At 37.6% G+C, this 22260-nt stretch overlaps 1 protein-coding gene across 8 annotated transcripts in view; it reads left to right on the top strand.

Annotated features, from left to right (window-relative positions):
• LOC105473062 (sperm flagellar 2) overlaps positions 1 to 22260 on the top strand; it is a 366010-nt gene that overhangs the window by 259998 nt on the left and 83752 nt on the right. For 7 of the 8 annotated variants that reach the window (XM_011726675.3, XM_011726676.3, XM_011726674.3 and 4 more), the window contains 7 exons: positions 1296 to 1357; positions 3251 to 3354; positions 6055 to 6311; positions 10093 to 10201; positions 11542 to 11699; positions 15443 to 15616; positions 19249 to 19323. In XM_011726675.3, the coding sequence (XP_011724977.2) occupies positions 1296 to 1357; positions 3251 to 3354; positions 6055 to 6311; positions 10093 to 10201; positions 11542 to 11699; positions 15443 to 15616; positions 19249 to 19323 (939 nt within the window). The remainder of the gene's footprint in view (positions 1 to 1295; positions 1358 to 3250; positions 3355 to 6054; positions 6312 to 10092; positions 10202 to 11541; positions 11700 to 15442; positions 15617 to 19248; positions 19324 to 22260) is intronic. The other variant, XM_011726677.3, reaches the window with a different exon arrangement.

Below are 22260 nucleotides of genomic sequence, written 5' to 3'. Positions count from 1 at the left end.
CGAACATGCTTTCAGGGAAATAAACAAGAACCAAAGGGAGTTTTATATAGTTGTCTACATATGGCCATTTGACAGAGGGAGCAAGATCACTCTTTCCTACAACTGGGGATGAGATGAAAATTACAAGAAAACCTTTTGAGTCTCCTTCAAATGGTTAATTAGTTTTGCTGCTACTATGAAAGAAGCCAGAATAAATCATCCTCATTCTTCCTGTCTGTGCAAGGGGACAGACAGTCTTTTCTTGTTCTCACCTGTGTGTAAGACTGTGTGTATGAGTACAATTGGGGCTTTCTACAAACGTACTCCTGCTTTGTTTATTGTATTGCAGAAGACTGTAGGGGCTGGTCTTTTTAACCTATATGCACAGTGGTTCCTAAGTTTATTCCCAGCCTTGGGCACTGCCAATGCAATTAAGTTTCCCAAACATAACAAAAAGTTATCTCCCTTGGGATCTGGGCTGCAGTCCTTCAACTCCTTTGTAGAACCATTGAAGGAAAACAATTTTAAGTATTAAATATTTTTTCCTGTATGTGCTAGTGAAGGCTTTGCCATATTAAATAGCTTCCTCATATTCTAGCATGAAGCGAGCTCCTCCTGTGCTATCATTATTATTGCCATTACCATTGAACAATGTCCAGGTTTACTATGAGCATACAACACTCCAGAGAGGTTGGACTTTCCTTTCTTAAGAGGATGCTATCTGTCCCTTATTCCTGTTATCTGTTTCTTAAGAGATAATTTTAGTTGATTTTTTAAAACTATTATAAGTATTTTATTACATATTTTATTATACATTAGTCTAAGTAATTATAAACACACTGTTAAAACTTCTCTTTTTTTCATAGAATTTAAGTTAAAACACCTCTGACTTCTAGAGTCATCTGCTTTTAAGATGTTTATCTATAACTTGGTAATCCAGGAAAATAAAAGTGTAAAAAAATAACATTTTAACATTTTTTTGAAAAACTTGACTGTCTTCTGAAAAGCGACCCCTGACTGTGTTAAAGTATTCCTAACGATATTTTTATGAGCTCAGATCATGCAGAAAGGGAGGGAGGAAGGGAGGGAGATAGGGAGGGATGGGAACCACCAAGACACATAGTGGCCAGGATCTTAATGGTGTGAGTGAAGGTAAAAGCTATGCTGTGGTGATTCTATTACTTCTTTCCTCTGAGTATCTCAGACATAGCTGGATCTGATAACCCTTATGTCCAAAACCATAGATGGTCAAATACTGCTGTGGTTGTTAGGTGTAAATACCAGAAATTTGTTTTTACTGCTTTTCCTATTGCTAGGTGCTAATGCTGATAAAACACCAAAAGCTGAAGAAATCAAATCCAGTGATAGTTTCTTAAAAGTAAGTATTATGATCTAATTTTAGCTACTAGCATAATAAAACATGTCATGATTAATGGCGTTTTGGAGTGTCTTCAAACGCAATGAAATGGCAATGTGTTCTTCTTTGGTTTCAAAGTAAATTTGATGGTATAATATTGGGTCATCTGACTTTACTTAGCATTCTTTGTATTCTCAATATTCATATTGAAAGCAGTGGAAATTACTCTTCAATTTTGCCAGGGTAATAAATATGTGCTTTTAAAAATTTTAGACTGAGGCCAAATTCATTTAATCTTTACCATTTAATTTATGACTTTTATTTCACTCATACCCTCTTTACCTTTAAATATTTTTTCCAGAATTTATCTTCTTGTTAGTGACTCTACAGAATTTTTTTTATTAATGCCTGAAAAAATGTTTACAACAGTTCACTCACTATTTCTGCTAATGGAAACTAATTGGTCATCAAATAAAATGACCAGATTAAACCAAGTGAAATTTTATTGTTTGTATTACATTTGATTTTTTTATTATGCATCTTATCATGAAAAACAGTTTTATAATATTTTAGGTTTCAAAAGTGCTTAAAGATAGAAAAAGTTTTGGAAGGATATACACCAAACTGTAAACAAGATGAGCAATGGGAGAGAAATGGGTTCAGAAAAAGCAGGAAAAGGAGACTTATTTACTCTGTGAATTTGAAATATGAATTAGCAGAAAGGATAAGTATGTTTTATATTTACCTTTATTGACTTTAAAATCTCACAAATTCCCTATTCAATTCAATTCAAAGAGCATATGTTGTTTTGTACAGTGTTTTAATACCTTGGATATATCAGTGAATACAAACGACAGGATTCCCTGCCCTTGTGGTGTTTATGTCTCTCTAATGGAGAGAGACATAATAAACTATGAACATAGAGATAAGTATGAAATTGAAGATGATGATGAGTGTCATAAGAAAAGGAAACATAGAGTGGAGCAAGGGGAGCAGGAGCACAGGCCAAGGGCAGTGAAAGAGGCACAGCTGGTCACCTTATGACATCGGGCAGGCCTCCTTGGGAAAGGGAGACTTAAGCAGATTGAAAGAGGTGACAGAACCAGCCCACTGGATCGGGGGAAGTGTTCCAGGCTGTGAGGATAGTGAGGCAGGAAAGTGCCTGGCCAGCTGGGCCAGAGAGTATTTAGTAAGGGATGAGGTTAGAGACATGGGTGAGAAAGGAAAAGAATCAGGTCAGTCAGGCCCTCAGGCAATTATTGGGACATTTGGAGTAAAAGGGAGAATTTTAACAGGGCTTGGAATAGAGCCATACCATTTGACATAACATTCTCACTCTGGCAGCTGAGCTAAGAATAGACTCTAAGTAAGTTCCTGTTTCAGTGATATTGAGTAGCTTGTATTGGACTAACCTACAAATAACAAGTATAAACACTAGGCAAAATAGAAAAGATAATTATTTGAGGGCTAAAAGAAGACAGCAAACAAGCAAGCAGCAAACAACAGGCAGAAAATCTGTGGAATTTGACCATGGAAAGATGAGAACTTCACTGGGCAAGGGCCATGTTTATATGAGTTTTCCCCAGAGGGCATGCCCCTGTCTGCATGGCATGAGTGGCTACAGCCCAAGCAGAGAGCTCAATCTTTCTGATTTAAGGTATTAGAGAATTAAGTCTGGGGATGCAAGAGCAGCTGCAATTGAAGAGTACAATCTGGGAAGGGAGGGAGCCTCGAAGGAAGAGCCTCACATTCTGTGCACACATTTTCCTGAAATGCTTCCCTGACTCCCCAACTGTGCCACATGATCAGTGTCATCATCAGAGAGCATGGTCATTTAATTGACTTTTCCTCCAAACATTTGGAATTTGACTTTTAAATTAGCCATCTTCTGTCATTTCTTGTTTATTTTCCCAGCTCACTACGCGTGCTCAACTTGGTGCAAAATCAGAACAGTTGCTGAAGAAAGGAAAGAGCATTCCTGATGTGCTGCTTGTTGACATCATGGTAAATGCTATTAAGTATGTACTGCATTTTTCTTCTTCTTATCTATTTAATATATTCTTTATCACACAAAGATGTATCCAGAATAATATGGAAATTTTTTTGTTTTAATATCTCATAAGTTTCACTCATCTGTATAAGAAAATATATAGCAATGAAAAGATAGATATATTTTGTGATTTACATGCCTATATTCCACTTCTTCTCCCATACCAAGCTTGACTTCTTTTACCCAGATATGAATAAAGTCAGGTTCTATTACCTGGGGGGAATTCAAGGAGAAATTGAGTAATTGGAAAAGCCAAGGGAAACACTCAATTGTGTGGTCACAGACCACGGGGAAAAAAGAAGCCATAGAGACTTGGCTAATGAATGTAATAAAGAGAGAAGGCCAAGTAGGCTGGATAAAACTGTCAAAAAGCCCCCTGAGAAAGAGCTGCGGACAACTTGAAGTAGGTGAGGAAGCAGAACTGAGTAGTGAGATGTGGAATGTGGAACCAGTGAGACCAAGAGAGATGAGGAAGGAGGACTGAGAGTTCTACTCTGCATCTGGAATGGACTTCCCTTAGTGTTTTCTTAAAAGATGACATTAAAGATTTAAGCTGCTTCTCAATGATGATGTGTCTAGAAATCAGATCACAGGGCCGCCCAGAGCTAGGAGGGACCTCACTCTAACAGTTGTAACATTTCTCAGAAGTGATGTAAAGCATGTTTCAGCCATGGGATTCTTTGCTCCTGCTCCAAAGAATAATGTATATGAAAAGTATCAGATATAAAGCAGTTCTTCCCTTTAGTTTCAGTGGAACTGAAACCTCCACACCCCATCGTCAGAACTCCATTACCCTCCTTCCACTACCACTATCCTCATTGCCCCTAAGGCTCCTCCAGATGACAGTCATCAGTGTGAAATCTTTGATCCAGTCTAAATCCGTCATTTTTTCTATAAGGAAAGGGAGGCACATGACAGTTCAGTGAGGTACTCCAGTTATATGTCTGGCTAGTGGTGTAGCCCCAGCCAAAGTCCAGGTCTCCTGACTCCCCATCATCTCGTGTCCTCACACTACGGCTGAACAAGGGTGACCCTCACCTCCCACTTCCTCTGAAGTGGCTCCTGTGACTGTGGGTGGAGGAAGGAACTCAAGGAAATTCTCTTTCCCATCTTAGGCCCAAATCAACAAATTTGTTCTATGCAGAATGCTTCACCAAGCTCTAAACAAGTTATAAAACCAAATTGAAGTCTTTTCCTGCTCTTAATAACCTAATGAGAGAAATAGACAGTGACATGAAGATAGCTTGATACTATGGAAAGATCATTGGATTTGGGTGATTTTTAGTTTCATGACTTTGCACAAGTAATGAAATTTCCTTTAACTTCTGTTTTCCCCCTCCTTCCTTGCTACATTATTGGTAGGATCATATGCAGGCCCCAAAGTAGACTCAGAAACCTCTGGAAAGGGGATTCCATTGTTTAATATGATTTTCGACAGAAATAAATGAAATTATATGTTTGAATCCAAAGGCCAAAAACACAATTTTGCATAATTTAAGGGCTTAGAAGAACACAGTCTAAGTTTATGCCTTTCTCACCTTGTTTTCCAGCTGCAAATTAAAACAATAATTATTCAACACCCATTCTCTAAAGAGGACACTGTGCTGAGTGCAAAACCCCAATTGCACTTCAGCATCCTATAATCTAACTGAGATTTTAAAAGACTCACTTGAATTTGTGTTAAGCAGAGAAATATAACCATTTGCATGGCAAAGTGAAAGTCAGAGAAACTGAGATCAGGATACTATGACTCTACGCAGGCTTGGGTGGGATAGGAAGAGCTCTCCAGGTTGGCAGTACAAGTATCCAGTATGTGCTAAGCTCTGTGCCGAGTTTTTAAAATGCATCATTTCAGTTCATCCTCACAACTGCCTTATGAAGTATGTTATGTTACCCCATTGTATAAATTAGGAAACTGAGGTGCAAAGGAGGAACAGTCTATGAACAATATAGAAAATGCAATTCATACTCACATTACATTGAGGAGATGAGTTTGTTTGAAGTAAATGGTGCAAAATTGTAAGAGACAACAAGTTATAGAGAAATAAGGTGTTGATATGGTTTGACTATATCCCCATCCAAATCTCATCTTGAATTGTAGCTCCCGTAATTCCCACGTGTTGTGGGAGGGACCTGGTGGGAGATGACTGAATCATGGGGGCGGGTCTTTCCCATGCTGTTCTCGTGATAGTGAATGGGTCTCACAAGATCTGATGGTTTTAAAAACGGGAGTTTCTCGGCACAAGCTCTCCATTTGCCTGCTGCCATCCATGTGACTTGCTCCTCTTTGCCTCCTGCCATGATTGTGAGGCCTCCCCAGCCTTGTGGAACTGTGAGTCCAATTAAACCTCTTTCTTTGTAAATTGCCCAGTCTTGGGTACGTCTTTATCAGCAGCATGAAAAGGGACTAATACAGGTGTGGCCAGTTAATTTTAATGTGTTAAAGCTTCTGGAATAGATTTGGAGGGCAGCAAGTATTCACAAAAGTATTTTAAGCAAAGGAGTGATTGTGGCACATTAGTGAGCCTAATCTTTTAGCTATAAAGTAATGAAATTCATGCAGTAGGAAGTTATTGTGGAACTGAAAGAAAAAGGAAAGATTTATCATATAATTTCCAAAGTATTTGTGTCTAACAAAATATTCATGAGTTGTCCTGTTTCAATTTAGCGAGATACCTGTGAATCAGCACTGGATCCTAGATGGTTTTCCAATGACTTTAAACCAAGCACAGCTTCTGGAAGAAGCTCTTACAGGCTACAATAGAAACCTCACAGAACTGGAGAGAAAAAAAGCACAAAAATCCACATTGGCTATTGATCCTGCGACTTCCAAAGAAGTACCTCTTCCCTCTCCTGCATTTGATTTTGTCATATTATTAGACGTTTCAGATACTTCCTCAATGAGTCGCATGAAGGATATAATAGGTAAGCTGGACACCTTTTTTGATGCTCTTTTTACAATGAAAACTTTATTTGTTCTTTGAATCAGTGAGTACTCCCATTTACAATTATAAGTGAGTACAAAATAATCTACTTCAGCCTATCAAAGAATTATCTAGCTGAGCACAGTTGCCTCTTGCTCTGACTGTTAGCATTCAGCACTGTGGACAAAGACTGGAACTAGTGAATTGCAGTCCAACTGTAGCATCTCACTGAACCTTCCCATCAACTTGGGAGTTCCCCTGTCATGGGGTGTTTTTTTGAGACGTGCGCATATGGAGGAGTGCTTTGTGGCTGTCTAGCATGTTTTGGTGGGTCACCCTCTTGAGGGTCATAAACCACATCTGTGCTGTAAGAAAGGATCTGATAACATCCTTTTCTTGGACTGAGTATTAACTCTGAAGAGCAGGTATCAGTCAGCTGAAGACTTCACATGATGGGGTTAAATCTTCTTGCAAAAATTCATAGTTTAACTATTTTTCAACCTTGAAAAAAATCCTTTATCCCACAAATTATATACTTATGGGTAAAAGCACTTCTTGAACCTTGGCTTTCTTACATATGACGTATCTGACCTTGAGAAAGTTACTTTATTATTCTAAGCCTTGGTGTCACAACCTATATGATAAAATGGCTCTTTTTTTGTTGTGGGTATTAAATGAGATCAGAGTTACATGTTTAGAACAGAATCTGGCACATGATAATAAGCATGTGGTAAATACATCAGGGAAAAATGATGGAAGACTTTGAAATCGACAAATGATTACCTGCACATCATTTTACTACAAGGCTGACTATTGCCTCTTGGGCCCTTGGGGATGCCTGATTCTATAAGGGTCTGTGTTTTTCATTGGTTTTGACTCAACTCTTCTATAACGCTATAAATAGTAGGAAATTGATAGTAATGCAAATGATTCCTGTTCTTAGAAATGAAAGTAAATTTTGTCCAGCTGAGACAATTTCCACACTGTAAAAAAGATGATTTGAAATACTTGAGCCCAAGAGTTTGAGATCAGCCTAGGCAACATGGCAAGGCCCTGTCTCTGCAAAAAATAAAAATATTAGCCCAACATGGTGACACATGTCTCTGATCCTAGCTACATGGGAGGCTGAGGTGGGAGGATCACTTGAGCCCAGGAATTCAACGCTGCAATGAGGTATGATCACACCACTGCACTTCAACCTGGGTAACAGAGTGAGACCCCGTCTCCAAAAAAATCATATTGCTCTATACATAATAACCAGAATTTACTGGGGGAGAGCAAAGGAATAAGTGTTTAGAAGCAGCAGCTAATGGTGAAGAAGAAAGCCTGGGACAGTAGTGTCTCATAAGCCAAAGAAGGACAAATCTTCAAGGCAAATGTGTCATGTAATCCCCCTTCCAGACCAGCAGGAGCCTAGGCTGAGTGGGAGCCTAGCCACTAGGGTCAGGTGCAGCATGGGGTTCGGGGTCTATGGAGAAACCTGAAGAACATCATCACAGAGAAACATGCTACATCCAAAGCGATGTGGGCTACAAAGTCCTGCCAGGGCTGGGCTGTGGTAAATGATCCAGACTCAAAGCCAATGGGCAGGAGACTGGCGGACATAAGGATGGGGAATGGCCATTGTGAGAGTAAAAGTCTACATCGGAATGGAAGAAGAGGTGGCTGCCTCTGCTGTTTAGCCATTGGTCAACCTGAGACAGAACAGTAATGTTCACCCTCTGGTGAGAGTAGAAACAGATTTTGAGTTCAGGGCATCAAATACTGACCCTTTGTGGCTAATGGTGACTGAAAAAGAACAGGAAAGGGCTTCTGGGACTGATAATGTTTGTATATCTGGGTGCTGACTGTCTTCGGTTCATTAATTCATGGAGATGAATATTAGTGTATGCATTTTTTGGCAAGTATAATGCAACAAAGACTATAAAAATTAAAAAGAAGTCCAGAACCGGAAGTCGTATTGCCTGGAATCAAATCCCTTCTCTACTATTTGGAGCCAATTATAGAATCTCAATCCCACTTACAAGTTTTTGTTGAGTATTAAATGACATAATATATGTAACAGCTTTTAAGAATTATACACTAAATTTTACCTATAAGTATTATAAAACAAGCCAAAATAAGGACTGAAATGTGTCCTTTGGCATTTTTGGTGACTGGTATGTGAGCCATTTCATGGAGGGTAGGAGAGAGAAGGAACGATTGCGGTGTGTTGAGGTGTGAGTGGGAGGTACAGAGATGGAGAGTGAGTGGAGATAACTCCCAAGAAGTTTATCTCTGAAAGAAGAAAAAAGAGCCATGGCCGCAGGATATTTGTTACTTTTTTAGTTTTTTTATTTATCTCTTTATTTATTTTAGAAAAGGGTCCATATATATATATATATATGAAAGAGCTCAACTGATTTTTTAAGCTAGGGAATTAGTGAGAATAAAGGTTGTGTATTTTTATTCAAAAATGCCTATAAGCATAAGCCTTAAAAAATAAAAAAGATATCATTTAAGGCTGGTACAGCAGAAGGACACAGAAATTGGAGTTGTTAAGAGGCAGGGAGAACTTGAAGTGTTCATTCATGCAGTTTAGGTTTGCTAGAAAGCATAAAGTGAAGTCAGGATAATGCTGATAAATTTGGGGAAAAAGGAGGTAGGAATGTAGGGACTGGATGCTAGTGAAGAAATTCATCAACAATACCAGAGCTGGAAAGTTTGTGGTAGGAGTATAGGTCTTTAAGATTGCAAAGATGGAGCCATTCAGGATGATCACAAAATTCAGTGGCCATGGTACAGAGTACCACGAGTGAAGGGAAGGGGAAGGAGCACTGCCTGGGGCTGGGAGGTTGGGAGGTTGGACAGAGAGGAATGCTAATCCGTGCATTGAAGTCCTGACAGCCGCGAGGTAGCAACCATGAGATGATGCATGGGCATCTCCCAAGAAGGGCACTTCCACAGTTTTCTTCAGTTACCTGTTCCAATGTGATCCTTGGGTTTTATTAATCATTTCAAAGCATCGTTCTGCATTCTAAATTCATTTCACCTTGTTCTGTTATGAATGGAGATGAAGAACAACTGATTACTATATCCTGTGAGGGTTCTTCATTTGCTTGAACTGTATTAATTCACTATTCAATGTTTTCTTATATTGAGTAATTCTAATTTCTTTTAATCTAGTTCAAGGCTTTCTTTCCTCTTTATGATTTTTTATTTATTCTAAATTGGTGAGTATTCTGGACTTTGTATCATTAATCCAGAATAGGACTCAATCTGAGCTGTTGAGATTGGTTTTTTTGTTTGTTTGTTTTTGATCTCTTTGGGTCTATTCCTTTATGTCTATTCTGCAGGGAGATCATAAAGTCTAGAAAGAAACAGAATAATTTTATTATATTGCAATATAATATCAAGAAATAATTTTTATGTTGACGTTCCAGCCACCTTGTTCTTTCGTCTTAATTTTTACATCACCGTGTTAATTTTTCCAATTCTTTTCAAGTTAGTTATTCATGATGACCCATCATTTTTCATTCTCGTCTATCATAGACAATCCTGAGATCCTTACACTGAAACTACAGCTTATCTTAATGTTTTACTTATTTTCCCCAATTTCCAAGAAAACAATCGAATTCTTATCTCAAAACTATACTCTTTCAACATCTTTTAAAATATTTTTAAGTAACACTGTACCAAATACAGGACTCTATCTTGTTTGGCATCTTTCATCAGTATATTTTAGCAGTAAGTAGCAACTTTGGTTTTGAAAATTATCTAATTAAATAAATTTTATACCGTAGCTGAAGAATTGTCCTACAAAACTGCTCACGAAGACATCAGTCAACGTGTAGCTGCTGAAAATCAAGATAAGGGTGGAGACCAAAATTTAAGAGACCAGATACAACATAGGTTAGTTTTTAACTAAATGCTCTGCTTCTTGTTTCATGCTTTTAGAATGGATTGACAACCACTTTGGAATCATCAGACCTAGAAGAATATCTATTTCTTAGCATTCAGTCTTTAACAGGTTAAAGAAAACTAAGTAGTTTTGATAATTAGTGAAATATTTATGTGCTAGCTGTCATATTTAGAGCGCAAGTCATTATAGTCTGAAAAAAGAAGAATTAAATCAGGCAATACTTCCCTTTATGGTTACATGAACTTATAAGTTAATTATATGGAATCCTGATTCAGCACTCTTTAAGGAAATGCCGGTGACAGTGATGGAACTTCAAAAAGGTAGGCATCGGACTGTAAACTTCAAAAAGGTAGGCATCGGACTGTAAACTACTTCTATTTTGCTAAAATAAAATTATTCTTTTGGTTGTGTGCAATTTGCCATTGGAAAGGGAAATTTAGACAAAATTAGACAATTTTATGAAACCCTGATAAGTTTAACAATATGAAATGGGCCGGGCGCGGTGGCTCAAGCCTGTAATCCCAGCACTTTGGGAGGCCGAGGCGGGCGGATCACAAGGTCAGGAGATCGAGACCACAGTGAAACCCCGTCTCTACTAAAAATACAAAAAATTAGCCGGGCGCGGTGGCAGGCGCCTGTAGTCCTAGCTACTCAGGAGGCTGAGGCAGGAGAATGGCGTGAACCCAGGAGGCGGAGCTTGCAGTGAGCCGAGATCGCGCCACTGCACTCCAGCCTGGGCAACAGCGTGAGACTCCGTCTCAAAAAAAAAAAAAAAAAAAAAAAAAAAAAAAAAAAAAAAACAATATGAAATGAACCAGGGAAGAGTAATTTGAGCTACATTAAGGCTGTCTGCTCTCCAGGAAGAAAAAAAAAAGTTTCAAGAATTATTCCAAGAACACTTTTGAGTAAAGTATATAAGTCTAAACCAACTATACTTACTCAAAGATCTCTTCAATTTCTATCTCTGAGAGAAAAATAGATGGCCTAGGTGAATCAGGCTGTAGCTACCATCCAAAGAGAGTTCAGAGTTATTCTACTAGGAGCATGGATGATGTTTTCTTAGATTTTCACTTGGAGACCTGAACTTACACTAAAAGTTTTCCTGAACCAATGACATTTTCCTCTTTTACTCTCATACATCTCAAAAAATATGTCTTGATGACATTAAGTAATTTCTTCTTTAATCTAAAATAAATAACATTGTTTCTTTTTCAGATGCAATTATATTGGCAGCCTATCTTTTCATTATGCATGTCGGATAATTTATGCTTAATATCATTCTAATCTTTTGATCAGTATGAGATATTCATATCATATTTTGATTTTGCAGAATTATAGGCTTCTTGGACAACTGGCCTTTATTGAAGCAATGGTTTTCAGAGCCAGAAAATATTTTGATAAAAATCAATGCTGAAATAGATAAGGAATCTTTATGCGAAAAACTAAAAGAAATTCTTACGACTGAAATAGTAAAAAAAAAGAATAAAGGTATTTACATTTGTTTATTGTCTTGAGTTTAGGCAACTAAAATGTGTGGTTTTAATGAGTTTGGGGCGAAAGGAAGATGTGATTCAAAAGTTCTTTCTTATCTTTGGATTTATTCTATCTACAAGTGTGTTCTGCCTCTGTCTTTAGCTTTCTGTTGTATGTGTTTCTGAATAAAAGATTTTTCTCTCTTATTTTAATCAAAAAGAGACCATCACTCTGAAAACATTGTTTTCATGTCAAAACAACAACAACAACAACAAAACCCAGCAGAGTTAAATTTAAGGATATTAATTCACATTTTATTCTCGGGATATATGCAATCTTTATTTGTTAATTAGATATTTTTAAGTAAAATTAATGAAAATTAGGGATATTGTAGATAAAGGTAAAGGTTTTACTTTGTTAGCTTTAGCATTATAAAGAAACCATGTGAATTCCTCTTTTAGGATGGACACACTAGGCCATTTTTTCTCAAATCCACCTATTTTGTTATAAGTTTATTATTAAATTGATTATTAATTATATATTAACTTGCTTTCATGTTTTATCTTACACAAATAAAACTACACAGATCTCCTTCCTCCTTCATTCAACCAATGATAATTGCCCACTAACTTTTTATATTATTATTGAAGCTTTTTATTGAAAGAGATTTTAACTTCAGTCCAATGTCATATTTCCTCTGGGATTTTACCTTGGAGACATGATTTGAAAAATAAATGTTTCCTTTTTGTTTATCAATTATCCCAAATTATATTGGCAACTACAGTTTCTTGGTATAGTAAAAAATGGTCAAAGTTAATGGTGTGAAAAGGATTCTAAAGTTGCCTTGATAGCATACTGTCTCCTGTCACTAAATTTGTGACCTAACTACCATAATGTATCAGTTAATTAACATTAAAATAGCCCATAGACATAAACCACAATCACCATGGATATCCAGGAGCTCACACTTAGAAAGACAAGCTCCTACATCTAAATGCCTACTCCAAAAACTACCAGCATGAACCTTTCAAAGAGAAAAACAATCATATAGTATTTTAAGAGGCTTAACATGTCATTTGACAGAATAGCAATCTTACAGAGTCTTGGTTGGGAAGCAGAAACAAACCAATTCTAACCCATAAAGGCTTGAAGTTATGGGTTAGAATCAGTTTGTTTTTGCCAACTATTAGACTCAACTTCAACATTTTCCTAAAGAGTTTGCATTCTAATAATCACTGACTACATTAATGGACTCAGTTATCACTTATTTAAGATTTATATTTCAAACAGGTAATTAACAGATGTTTAATCATTAAAACAATAAACATTAACCTAGCCCGGTGCTCTATATTAAACATCCCAATTAAGTTAAAAAACTAAAAGAATGTGGTACTTCTATATTCTGACCACAATATACTGTTAAGTAGGAAAAAGCAGGTTACATATAAAATAGTCTCTTTTAAGGAAAGTGTACATATTTATGTATTAAAATACATATGCACAGAAGAGTCGGGCAGCATATATAATACTTGATGGTGGGGAAGGAGATGGGACTTAAAGAGACTTAACAGGCAATTCCCCTTTCTACTTGTCTTAATTCTTGGATGTTTAAAACAATAATGATGAATTACTTCAAAAATCAGAACTAAAACCCCGAATTTCCACTTCGAAAGAATGTCTAATAGAATGAAACCTCCTGGCTTGCTGAAATGAAAAGAGTAATCCAAGGGTGGAGTGAGCACATGTAAAGAGAAATAGCCATGCAAGAACATAGGCATTCATCGCCAGTGGTACATTCAGTAGAGCTGTGGGCCTCCGCAGTGTGAAGGGATGGAAAGACTGGGCAGTCAGGGAGGGTGTGCCAGGAAAGGTGAAAGGCAAAGGGTCATCACAATGATGGGAGCCTAGAAAGACTCCAGTTGGCCATGCTCCATCCCTCCAGGCATCTGGGCTAACCATCTCCTCTGACTGGGACACGCTTTCAGCAGAAATCCACGAGGCTCACTCCCTGGCTTGCTTCATGTCTTTGCTCAGACGTCACCCTATGGTTGGGCATACTCACCCTGGCACTCTGTCTAAAACGTAAGAAGCTGCCCACAACACTTTGGTCTCCCTTACTCTGTTCTATTTTTTTTCCGTAGCACTTATCACCATCTTAACTCTTGTATAAATTAACTTATTCATCATATTTATGGTTTGTTTCCTACCACTAGAATGTAAGCTTCATAAGGCCATTGATTTTTCTGTTTTGTTTTACTGTTGTATCTCCAGCAATCAGAACTATTGTTTGCAATATTATTATAATTATTATCATTAGAAATAGTAGTTTTACTTTATTGTTGTAATCCTTCCTTTTCTTCAAGGCATAATTCAGGTTCAATAAATGGTTGTTGCAGGAATGAATGAATTGCTAAGGCTTAATCGAGGATGTATGTACTGTGCAGTATTCTAAGTGCTTTGTATTCACTTATTAAAGTTAGTGATACACATTTCTTTCCCCTTCCATTTCCTCCTCACCCCACCTCTTGTATTACATTGCCCTTTACAGTCTTTTTATACTTGTTCATTTTGCTTTCCCACTGGACATTTTCAAACAATCTTTTATTTTTCTCTTCATCTTTATTAGCTACTTCCAGATTATCACTTTTACATTTGGCACCCACTTGCTAACCCTTTATATCAGCTCCGTACACACAAATACACATATATTACTCATCACCCCCATGCCAACCACCACCACCACCACTCCTACCATCACCACTACCACACCACCACCATCACCATCACTATCACCACCACCATCACTACCACCATCCTCATCACAGCCATCACCACCTCTACCTCCACCATGATCACTTCTACCAGCACCTCCACCACCACTACCACCAGACCCATCACCACCTCTACCTCCATCACCATCACCACCATCATCACCTCTGTCTCCACTACCACTACCACCACCACCATCACTACCACCATCCCTACCACAGCCATCACCACCTCCACCACCATCACCACCACTACCAGCTCTACCTCCACCACCATCACCACCATCATCACCTCTATTTTCACTACCACCATCACTACCACCATCCCCACCATAGCCATCACCACCTCCACTACCATCACCACCTCTACCTCCACCACCACTACCACCAGCACCATTACCACCTCTACCTCCACCACCATCACCACCATCATCACCTCTATCTCCACTACCACTACCACCATCCCCACCACAGTCATCACCACCTCCACCACCATTACCAGCTCTTCCTCCACCACCACTATCACCAGCACCATTACCACCACCACTACCTCTATCTCTGCCACCATCACCACCATCATCACCATCATCACCACCACCACCCCCATCACCACCACCACCATCACTACCACCACCACCGTCACTACCACCATCCTCCCCACAGCCATCACCACTTCTACCTCCACCACAGTCAACACCACTGTTATTAATACCACAACCACCATCACAACTACACCATCATCACCACCACTACCCATCAACATTACCACCACTGCCATCAAGAGGCAAGGGCAACCATATTTCTGACAAGGAAGAGAAGACTTGAAATCTTAGCTTTAAGGACTAGAAGATTTAAGAGAAAGCCCAAAACCATGAATTAACTTTAAATACATAAGAGTGTTTTGTATTAATTTAGATTTCTCTTAGTTCAAGTGAAATAGTAGATATCTAGAGTCGCTAATGAAGGTCAATTCTTATCATCCTTTTGAAGTTGAGAAGAAATTAGAAGAAAAGGAAGCTGAGAAAAAAGCAGCAGCTTCCCTGGCTGAGCTTCCACTTCCTACACCTCCTCCCGCTCCTCCTCCTGAACCAGAAAAAGAGAAGGAAATTCATCTTCATCATGTGCCTTCAAAAACTCCTACTGCAAAAGGAAAACCTCAATCAGGTGATTGACAGAATGATTTATAATCCTGTTTTTCAGTTTCTTAATTTTACTCAGTAAAGAATTATAAATTGTAGTCTATCTACATTCAGACTTTGGGCAACTTCAATCATGTGAAACAAGGCTTTACACTCAGATGGAGGTGGAAAAGCTCTTGGAGTAGCTAAACGCGTAGTTGTTACAAAGCCCAGCTTCTTCGCTGTGTAGGAGGAGACATGGAGTCATCACACCTAGGTCTACTGATTAGAGTAAGATCACAGAGGAGAAGAGGAAAAGGCACAGAGCAACAGGTAACTTCAGGCAGATCAAGAGGATACACGTCTGTTTGCTGAACTACGGAGTTAGATTTATGTAATGAGTAAGAGCATCTTAATAAAATAAGAATGACTATAGCTGGTTTTCCACCAGAATAAGGGAACAAATTAACAGCAACCAATAGAACTAGAATTTATATGTAATTGTAAATCTTCAGGACTATGTGATTATAAAAGTACAGAAACACGCTCCTGCCATCTCAGTAAACATATATTTATGGACATAGAGATAAAGAGCCTAGATAGAGAACATTTTTAGTTTAAGTTTTTTCTAGATCCTTAACTCCTAAGGACCATAAGTCTAGCATTCAGTGGTAGACAATAAATATAATGACAAAATTGAAGTGCTTAATTGTTTAATGCATGATATTGGTAGAGTGTCAGTATCTATTTGTGTGTGTGTATAAAACAAATGAGGCTTTGGTTTCTAGTTTCAGCTTCATAAATGGCTGACTGTGCAGTTACACCATGTCTACCTAAGTATCTTTGATACTGTGTCATGACCACACTTCTAAACTCTATAGTCTTATGGAGATTTGAGATAGGTCTGAATTTTTAAAATTAAACTTATTCATATTAAACAAAAAAAATTTGAAGACTTTAGTAAGATATTATGGTATATTAAAGACCATTTCACTCCAGGAAATTAGAACTTAACTACAGGCAAAATACACAAACCCTAAAAAATGCTTTTATCATGTCAACAATAAAACACAAAGACATGAATTAAATATACACCCTTTTCCCACTATCTCATTAGGAAATTAAAAAAACAATTCAGAGGTCTGGAGGAAAATGGAAATATGTAAAATGCTTTTTAGAACTGGGGAAGACAGGCCGAGCGTGGTGGCTCATCCCTGTAATCCCAGCACTTTGGATCACCAGAGATCAGGAGTTGAAAACCTGCCTGGCCAACATGGCAAAACCCCATCTCTACCAAAAATACAAACATTAGCTGGGCGTGGTGGCAGGCGCCTGTAATCCCAGCTGCTTGGGAGGCTGAGGCAGGAGAATTGCTTGAACCTGGGAGGCGGAGGTTGCAGTGAGCCGAGATGGCGCCACTGCACTCCAGCCTGGGGGATAGAGTGAAACTCTGCCTCCAGAAAAAAAAAAAAAAAAAGAAAGAAAGAAAGAAAGAAAAAGAACTGGGGAGACAGTTTTCACAGTGGGTCAGGTGAGCCTGGAATTATCTAATATAGTCCTTTAACCTATAGCTATGGCTCTACAACTCTTGCTCCTCCTCAGTTTGCTCTAGTCAAGAGTATCTATATATTTGAGCCATTTCCTGAAACCAGTCTCTAGTGCTTCTGATCAGGACCAGCTCAGTCTTTAAGTTTCTGAAGTTCGTTTGCTATTTTATAATTGTATTCTTGAATAGTGTGCATTGAAGAAATAATAAATCTATTGTTGCTTTAAAGAGTGGTTGTACTTGTCTTTTTTTTCCCACCAAGGTCAGGGCTAGTGCCTGCTATTTAAGCATGTTTAGAAAGGTTAATCTCCAGAGTCCTAATTGCTGCCAGCCAACCTCACTGTGATGGACATTGATGGGGCAGGAGAGCAGACAGTACTGCCCCTGCAGCTCAGGGAAGCTTGGTTAGGCAATTTAAGAGAGGAACATTTATCACAGGTTTTTAAAATTTTTTGTGTAAATAATTTACAAATTTTCCAAAATGGAACATTTTTAGAACTGAAAACCTGAGGCTTCTGAACATGCCCTACTCAAACATCTAATTACAATCTTCAGCAGAAGTTGAGATGAAAAGAGGAATTATTCACTAAAATAAAAAAAAAATTTTTAAAGGGCTAGAGAAGGTGTAGTACATTGAATCCTAACAGTTATTTTGTTAAAAAAAATTGTTCTATATTTTATTCAGTTCCATATTTTATATTTGCTTCCATTATACTTGGGATTAAATTTGAAAAACTCCATAGTTAATGTTCCATTTAAGGATCTATTGTCAAATGCAGTATCAATTGTCACTATTTAATTGAGAATTACTTCTTAGTATGGCATAATAGAATAATACTACCTATACTTCTATTTAGGTTTTTCCTTCTTTCCCTCCCTCCCTCCCTCCCTCCCTCCCTTCCTTCCTTCTTTCCTTCCTTCCCTCCCTTCCTCCCTCCCTCCCTCCGTGTCGTCCCCTCTCTTTCTTCCAAATTTAGTGGTCAACTATTTGGATTTTTAAACATTCATTTAGAGAGATTAACAAAGTCACTTGTCTTATTTCTATGGAATCTTGGTTGTCATGTCCATGATTTAAATGTAAGTGAGATCTGCTAGGCATTTATACATTCTTATAACTATCACTTCTAAATACAAAAAAAAAAAAAAATAGGATAGAGGGAGTCTGTGTCCATCACAGGCATTTGAATTGCCATACTGGTTCATCCTTTAAAATGAAGAAAAAAATATAGCCCAGGACCAAGGGAGGAAAATAATTAAATTTGTTTGGTAAATAATGCAGAATGTAGTGAATTATTTTTCAAGGAACAAACTCGTTAATTGGGACATCTCCAGATCATCAGTTTTCCAATTTCTCCCTTCCAATATGTTTCTGAACTATATCCTAGGGAACTTAAGATAAATATACTCACATCATTCTTCGCATCACAATTACAGTCAATGAAAAAAATGTAGAAGTCACAAGGCAACAAAGCGTGTGACCAAGAGAAGTTCAGGGCGCAACATATCAAAACAATGTGGTTATTTACCTCTTCTTCAAAGTGTTTGGCCATCATTTTTATTTTATTTTATTATTTCATTTATTTATTTATTTAATTTTTAGAGACAGGGTCTCACTATGTTGCCCAGGCCATACTCAAACTCCTGGGCTCAAGCCATCCTCTAGCCTCAACCTCATCAATAGCTGGGACTACAGGTGCATGCCACTGTACCCGGCTTTGACATCATTTTTATGACAGATACAGTTGTCTTAATGTGTAGGCACATTCAATTGAAATAAATCCAAATACAGCCAGGTGCTTCAAGTGGATTTGTGATTATCTTTTAAAAACACCACAGCTAGTTCCATTAAAGAGTTTATGATCAAATCCACTACCAAATGTTCATATTAAAGTTAGGACTAAACATCTCAATGTGACAGAATAATGCTGCTATTAGAGCTATCATTCCAGAAGTTTCAACCCATAGTCTGTCTTCAGGATAATTTTAACTCAAAGTTAAGACCGGAGCTATTTTATGCAGTTCACAAATGTAACTGTTTACCTATGGGAAATAGCATTAGCTTGCTTACAATCATATAGCCCAAGTTATTGAAGTAAATCATCAATGATTTTTGTGTGTTGAATTTTGTTTAGAAGCCCCGCATGGTAAGCAAGAATCTCTTCAGGAAGGAAAAGGGAAGAAAGGTGAAACCGCACTCAAAAGAAAAGGTACAGCAGATAAAAATAGATATAATTACATGTAATTCTGCATTTTATAACTATCTCAGTGCAAATAGCTAGATTTGTATAGTAGTATACATTGACCACTTCTCTCAGGCATTTGTAAATCATAAGCCCTTGCGGAATATAGTCTCAAACTTTCTGCATCCTGGCACTTACCAGAGGCCCTGCTAAGAAAAGTGATGCTTGCCAGGATAATTTAGACAATATCTAATATGCAGAATATCCATTCATCAGAGATATTTTGACTGTTATCCTTGGGCTAAGCTGTGCCATCAGAAAGCTACATACTGAAACAAGTTTTCTTGGACCCCTTATTGAATTTCCTTCACTGATAAGCACTTTGGTAAAAAATAAAATAAAAATCTTACGTTACCTTAGAACATTCACAAAACTAAGAAAATAACCTTGGTACAATACTGTTAAGTAAAGTAGAACATTTAATCTTTATCATCTATTTTTAGTGGAACTCTTGAAGTTTTTGAGACCTGTCTACATTTTTTTTTTTTTTGTAATCATTTAAACCAGTAATTTATAAACAATTAAAAATGTGAATTAGGGCTGGGCGCAGTGGCTTATGCCTGTAATCCCATCACTTTGGGAGGCTGAGGTGGGCAGATCCTGAGGTCAGGAGATCGAGACCATCCTGGCCAACATGGTGAAACCCCATCTGTACTAAAAAAATACAAAAATTAGCTGGGCGTGGTGGCGCGCACCTGTAGTCCCAGCTACTCGGGAGGCTGAGGCAGGAGAATCCCTTGAATCTGGGAGACACAGAGGTTGCAGTGAGTCAAGACTGCACCACTGCACTCCAGCCTGGGTGACAGAGAGAGACTCCATCTCAAAAAAAAAAAAAAGAGTGTGTATATATATATTTTTTTATATATATATATTTTTACATATATAAATATATATATTATATACATGAATTTGAATTAACAAATGTTTACAGCTTGATGTAACTTCTTGGTGTAACTACATACTGGCAAAGGATTTTAATGATTTTACTTTGTTCTAATTCGTATTTCATGCAATGGATTTTAATTCTTATTACTTGTTTGAGTTTCTTCAGAAAATTCTTCAACCATCAAAGAGTAAAGAGAACCTTGCAAATATTTTAGAGAACTTTGAGTTACTTTCCCCACCCTCAACCCCACTCCCTGCTTTTTAAAAGAATCATAAATTCCCTGGAAAATGTATGTCATGCATATACCCTCAATAAGTAAACTTTTAAAAGCCTATTTATGAGAGCTGGTGACCTTTTTAGGGTATTTGGATGTGTACTCTGTAACAATTTTTTTAACAGTCAGGTACTTTTAAGTTATCTATCTGAGCGTTAACAAGTTATTTTTGTTGATGTTGTTTTATTGAAAATTATTCTGACCTGACATTCGTATTTGGTATTTACTTTATATTTCTTTTCTCAGTATTACAGTTCCATGGCCTCAGTTCTGAAATGCAAGCTATTAAGTTCAGCTTGTTTTTAGGTTAGGTTGGTTTGTCCTTTGGGTTTATTTTTATGTATGTATTTATTTATTTATTTATTTATTTATTTATTTATTTATTGTCCTTGACTGCTTCCCTACTGCCCAGGTATCTTACACTTAATCTGGTGGCATTGCATTGCTTGCCTTTTTCAGTTAATTGTAAATGCCTATGGCTTTATCCATGCGACACTGTCTCTAAAATATCAGGCTTGCAAAGTTCTTCTTCTGCATAATGTTTGATTATGAAACAATAATATTTGATTTTAAGTTGTTGTTTCTTGTTTTGAAACAGGGTCTCATTCTGTTGCCCAGGCTGGAGTGCAGTGGTGTGATCATGGCTCATTGCAGCCTTCACCTCCTAGGATCAAGCAATCCTCCCATCCCAGCCTCCTGAGTAGCTGGGACAACAGGCATATGCCACCAAGCCTGGCTAATTTTTATAATTTTTTTGTAGAGATGGGGTGTCAGCATGTTGCCCAAGCTGGTCTCAAACTCCTGGGCTCAAGCAGTCTCCCTGCCTCAGCCTTCCAAAGTGCTGGGATTACAGGCCTGAGCCATCACACCAGACCAATTTTAAGTTTTTATAGAGTTATTTATTGTAAAGAATTTTGTTAAGAACAGTTTTTCTGAAGACCATGTTTTCACTCAAAACTCATGCATGACTTTCCTTAGTTTTCTAATTTAGTAGGCCAACTTTAATGTCCATTGAAATGAAATAAAACTTCCAGTTAAAAAAAAAAAAAAAGTCCTCCACAACTTAACATAGCAGTGGGGGTGAAACTTTTATTATACCAATAATAACCTGGTATTATATTTTCTGAAGGAATATTATGCCCACTACATCATTCAGTGGCCCCTGTATGAAATCCTAGGTGATAAATTTTGTTCAGAATCAAGGGACAGGAAAATGCCTCTTCCTCTGGGTGACTAGATAATGGGCACCTCTAAATGAGAGCATTTTCCTTTGTGTTTTGGCTGAGTAGAAGTTCAGAAAAAAACTCATGGCTCAGGTTTAGTATCTATGCAAAGACCTAGATCTCCATGTGTGCCTTCTAATTCCCCTCCTGATTTTGAACTTCTACTTTAAGTTATATTTTTCCTGACCCTAGTTTCCTTTATGTTCTTTTTTCTATTTTACTTTATTTCTGTGAAATAGGGGGATATAATTTCTAAAGTAATTGATAGTTGGTGAAAGAAAATCCCAGGCTCTAAAATACTTATCAGTTGGATTCATACTGAAGCTGCTGTAGCAACCAATTAACTAAAGATTGAAACGCAGTTATGGATGCATGCAATTTACTTCTTCCAGGTTCATTCAAGTGGCATTGTCATGAAGTATGTGTCTTTTTAAAATTGTTCATCACAAATTGCCAGTGCTGTTGCAGTCCAAGAGTGTGTAATGTTCAAAATACAACATGCTAAAATAGACGTTTGGACA

Source organism: Macaca nemestrina, chromosome 6, assembly GCF_043159975.1.
Source record: "Macaca nemestrina isolate mMacNem1 chromosome 6, mMacNem.hap1, whole genome shotgun sequence".
NCBI classification, from domain to species: domain Eukaryota; kingdom Metazoa; phylum Chordata; class Mammalia; order Primates; family Cercopithecidae; genus Macaca; species Macaca nemestrina.
This window is presented reverse-complemented; position numbering and strand designations above follow the sequence as displayed.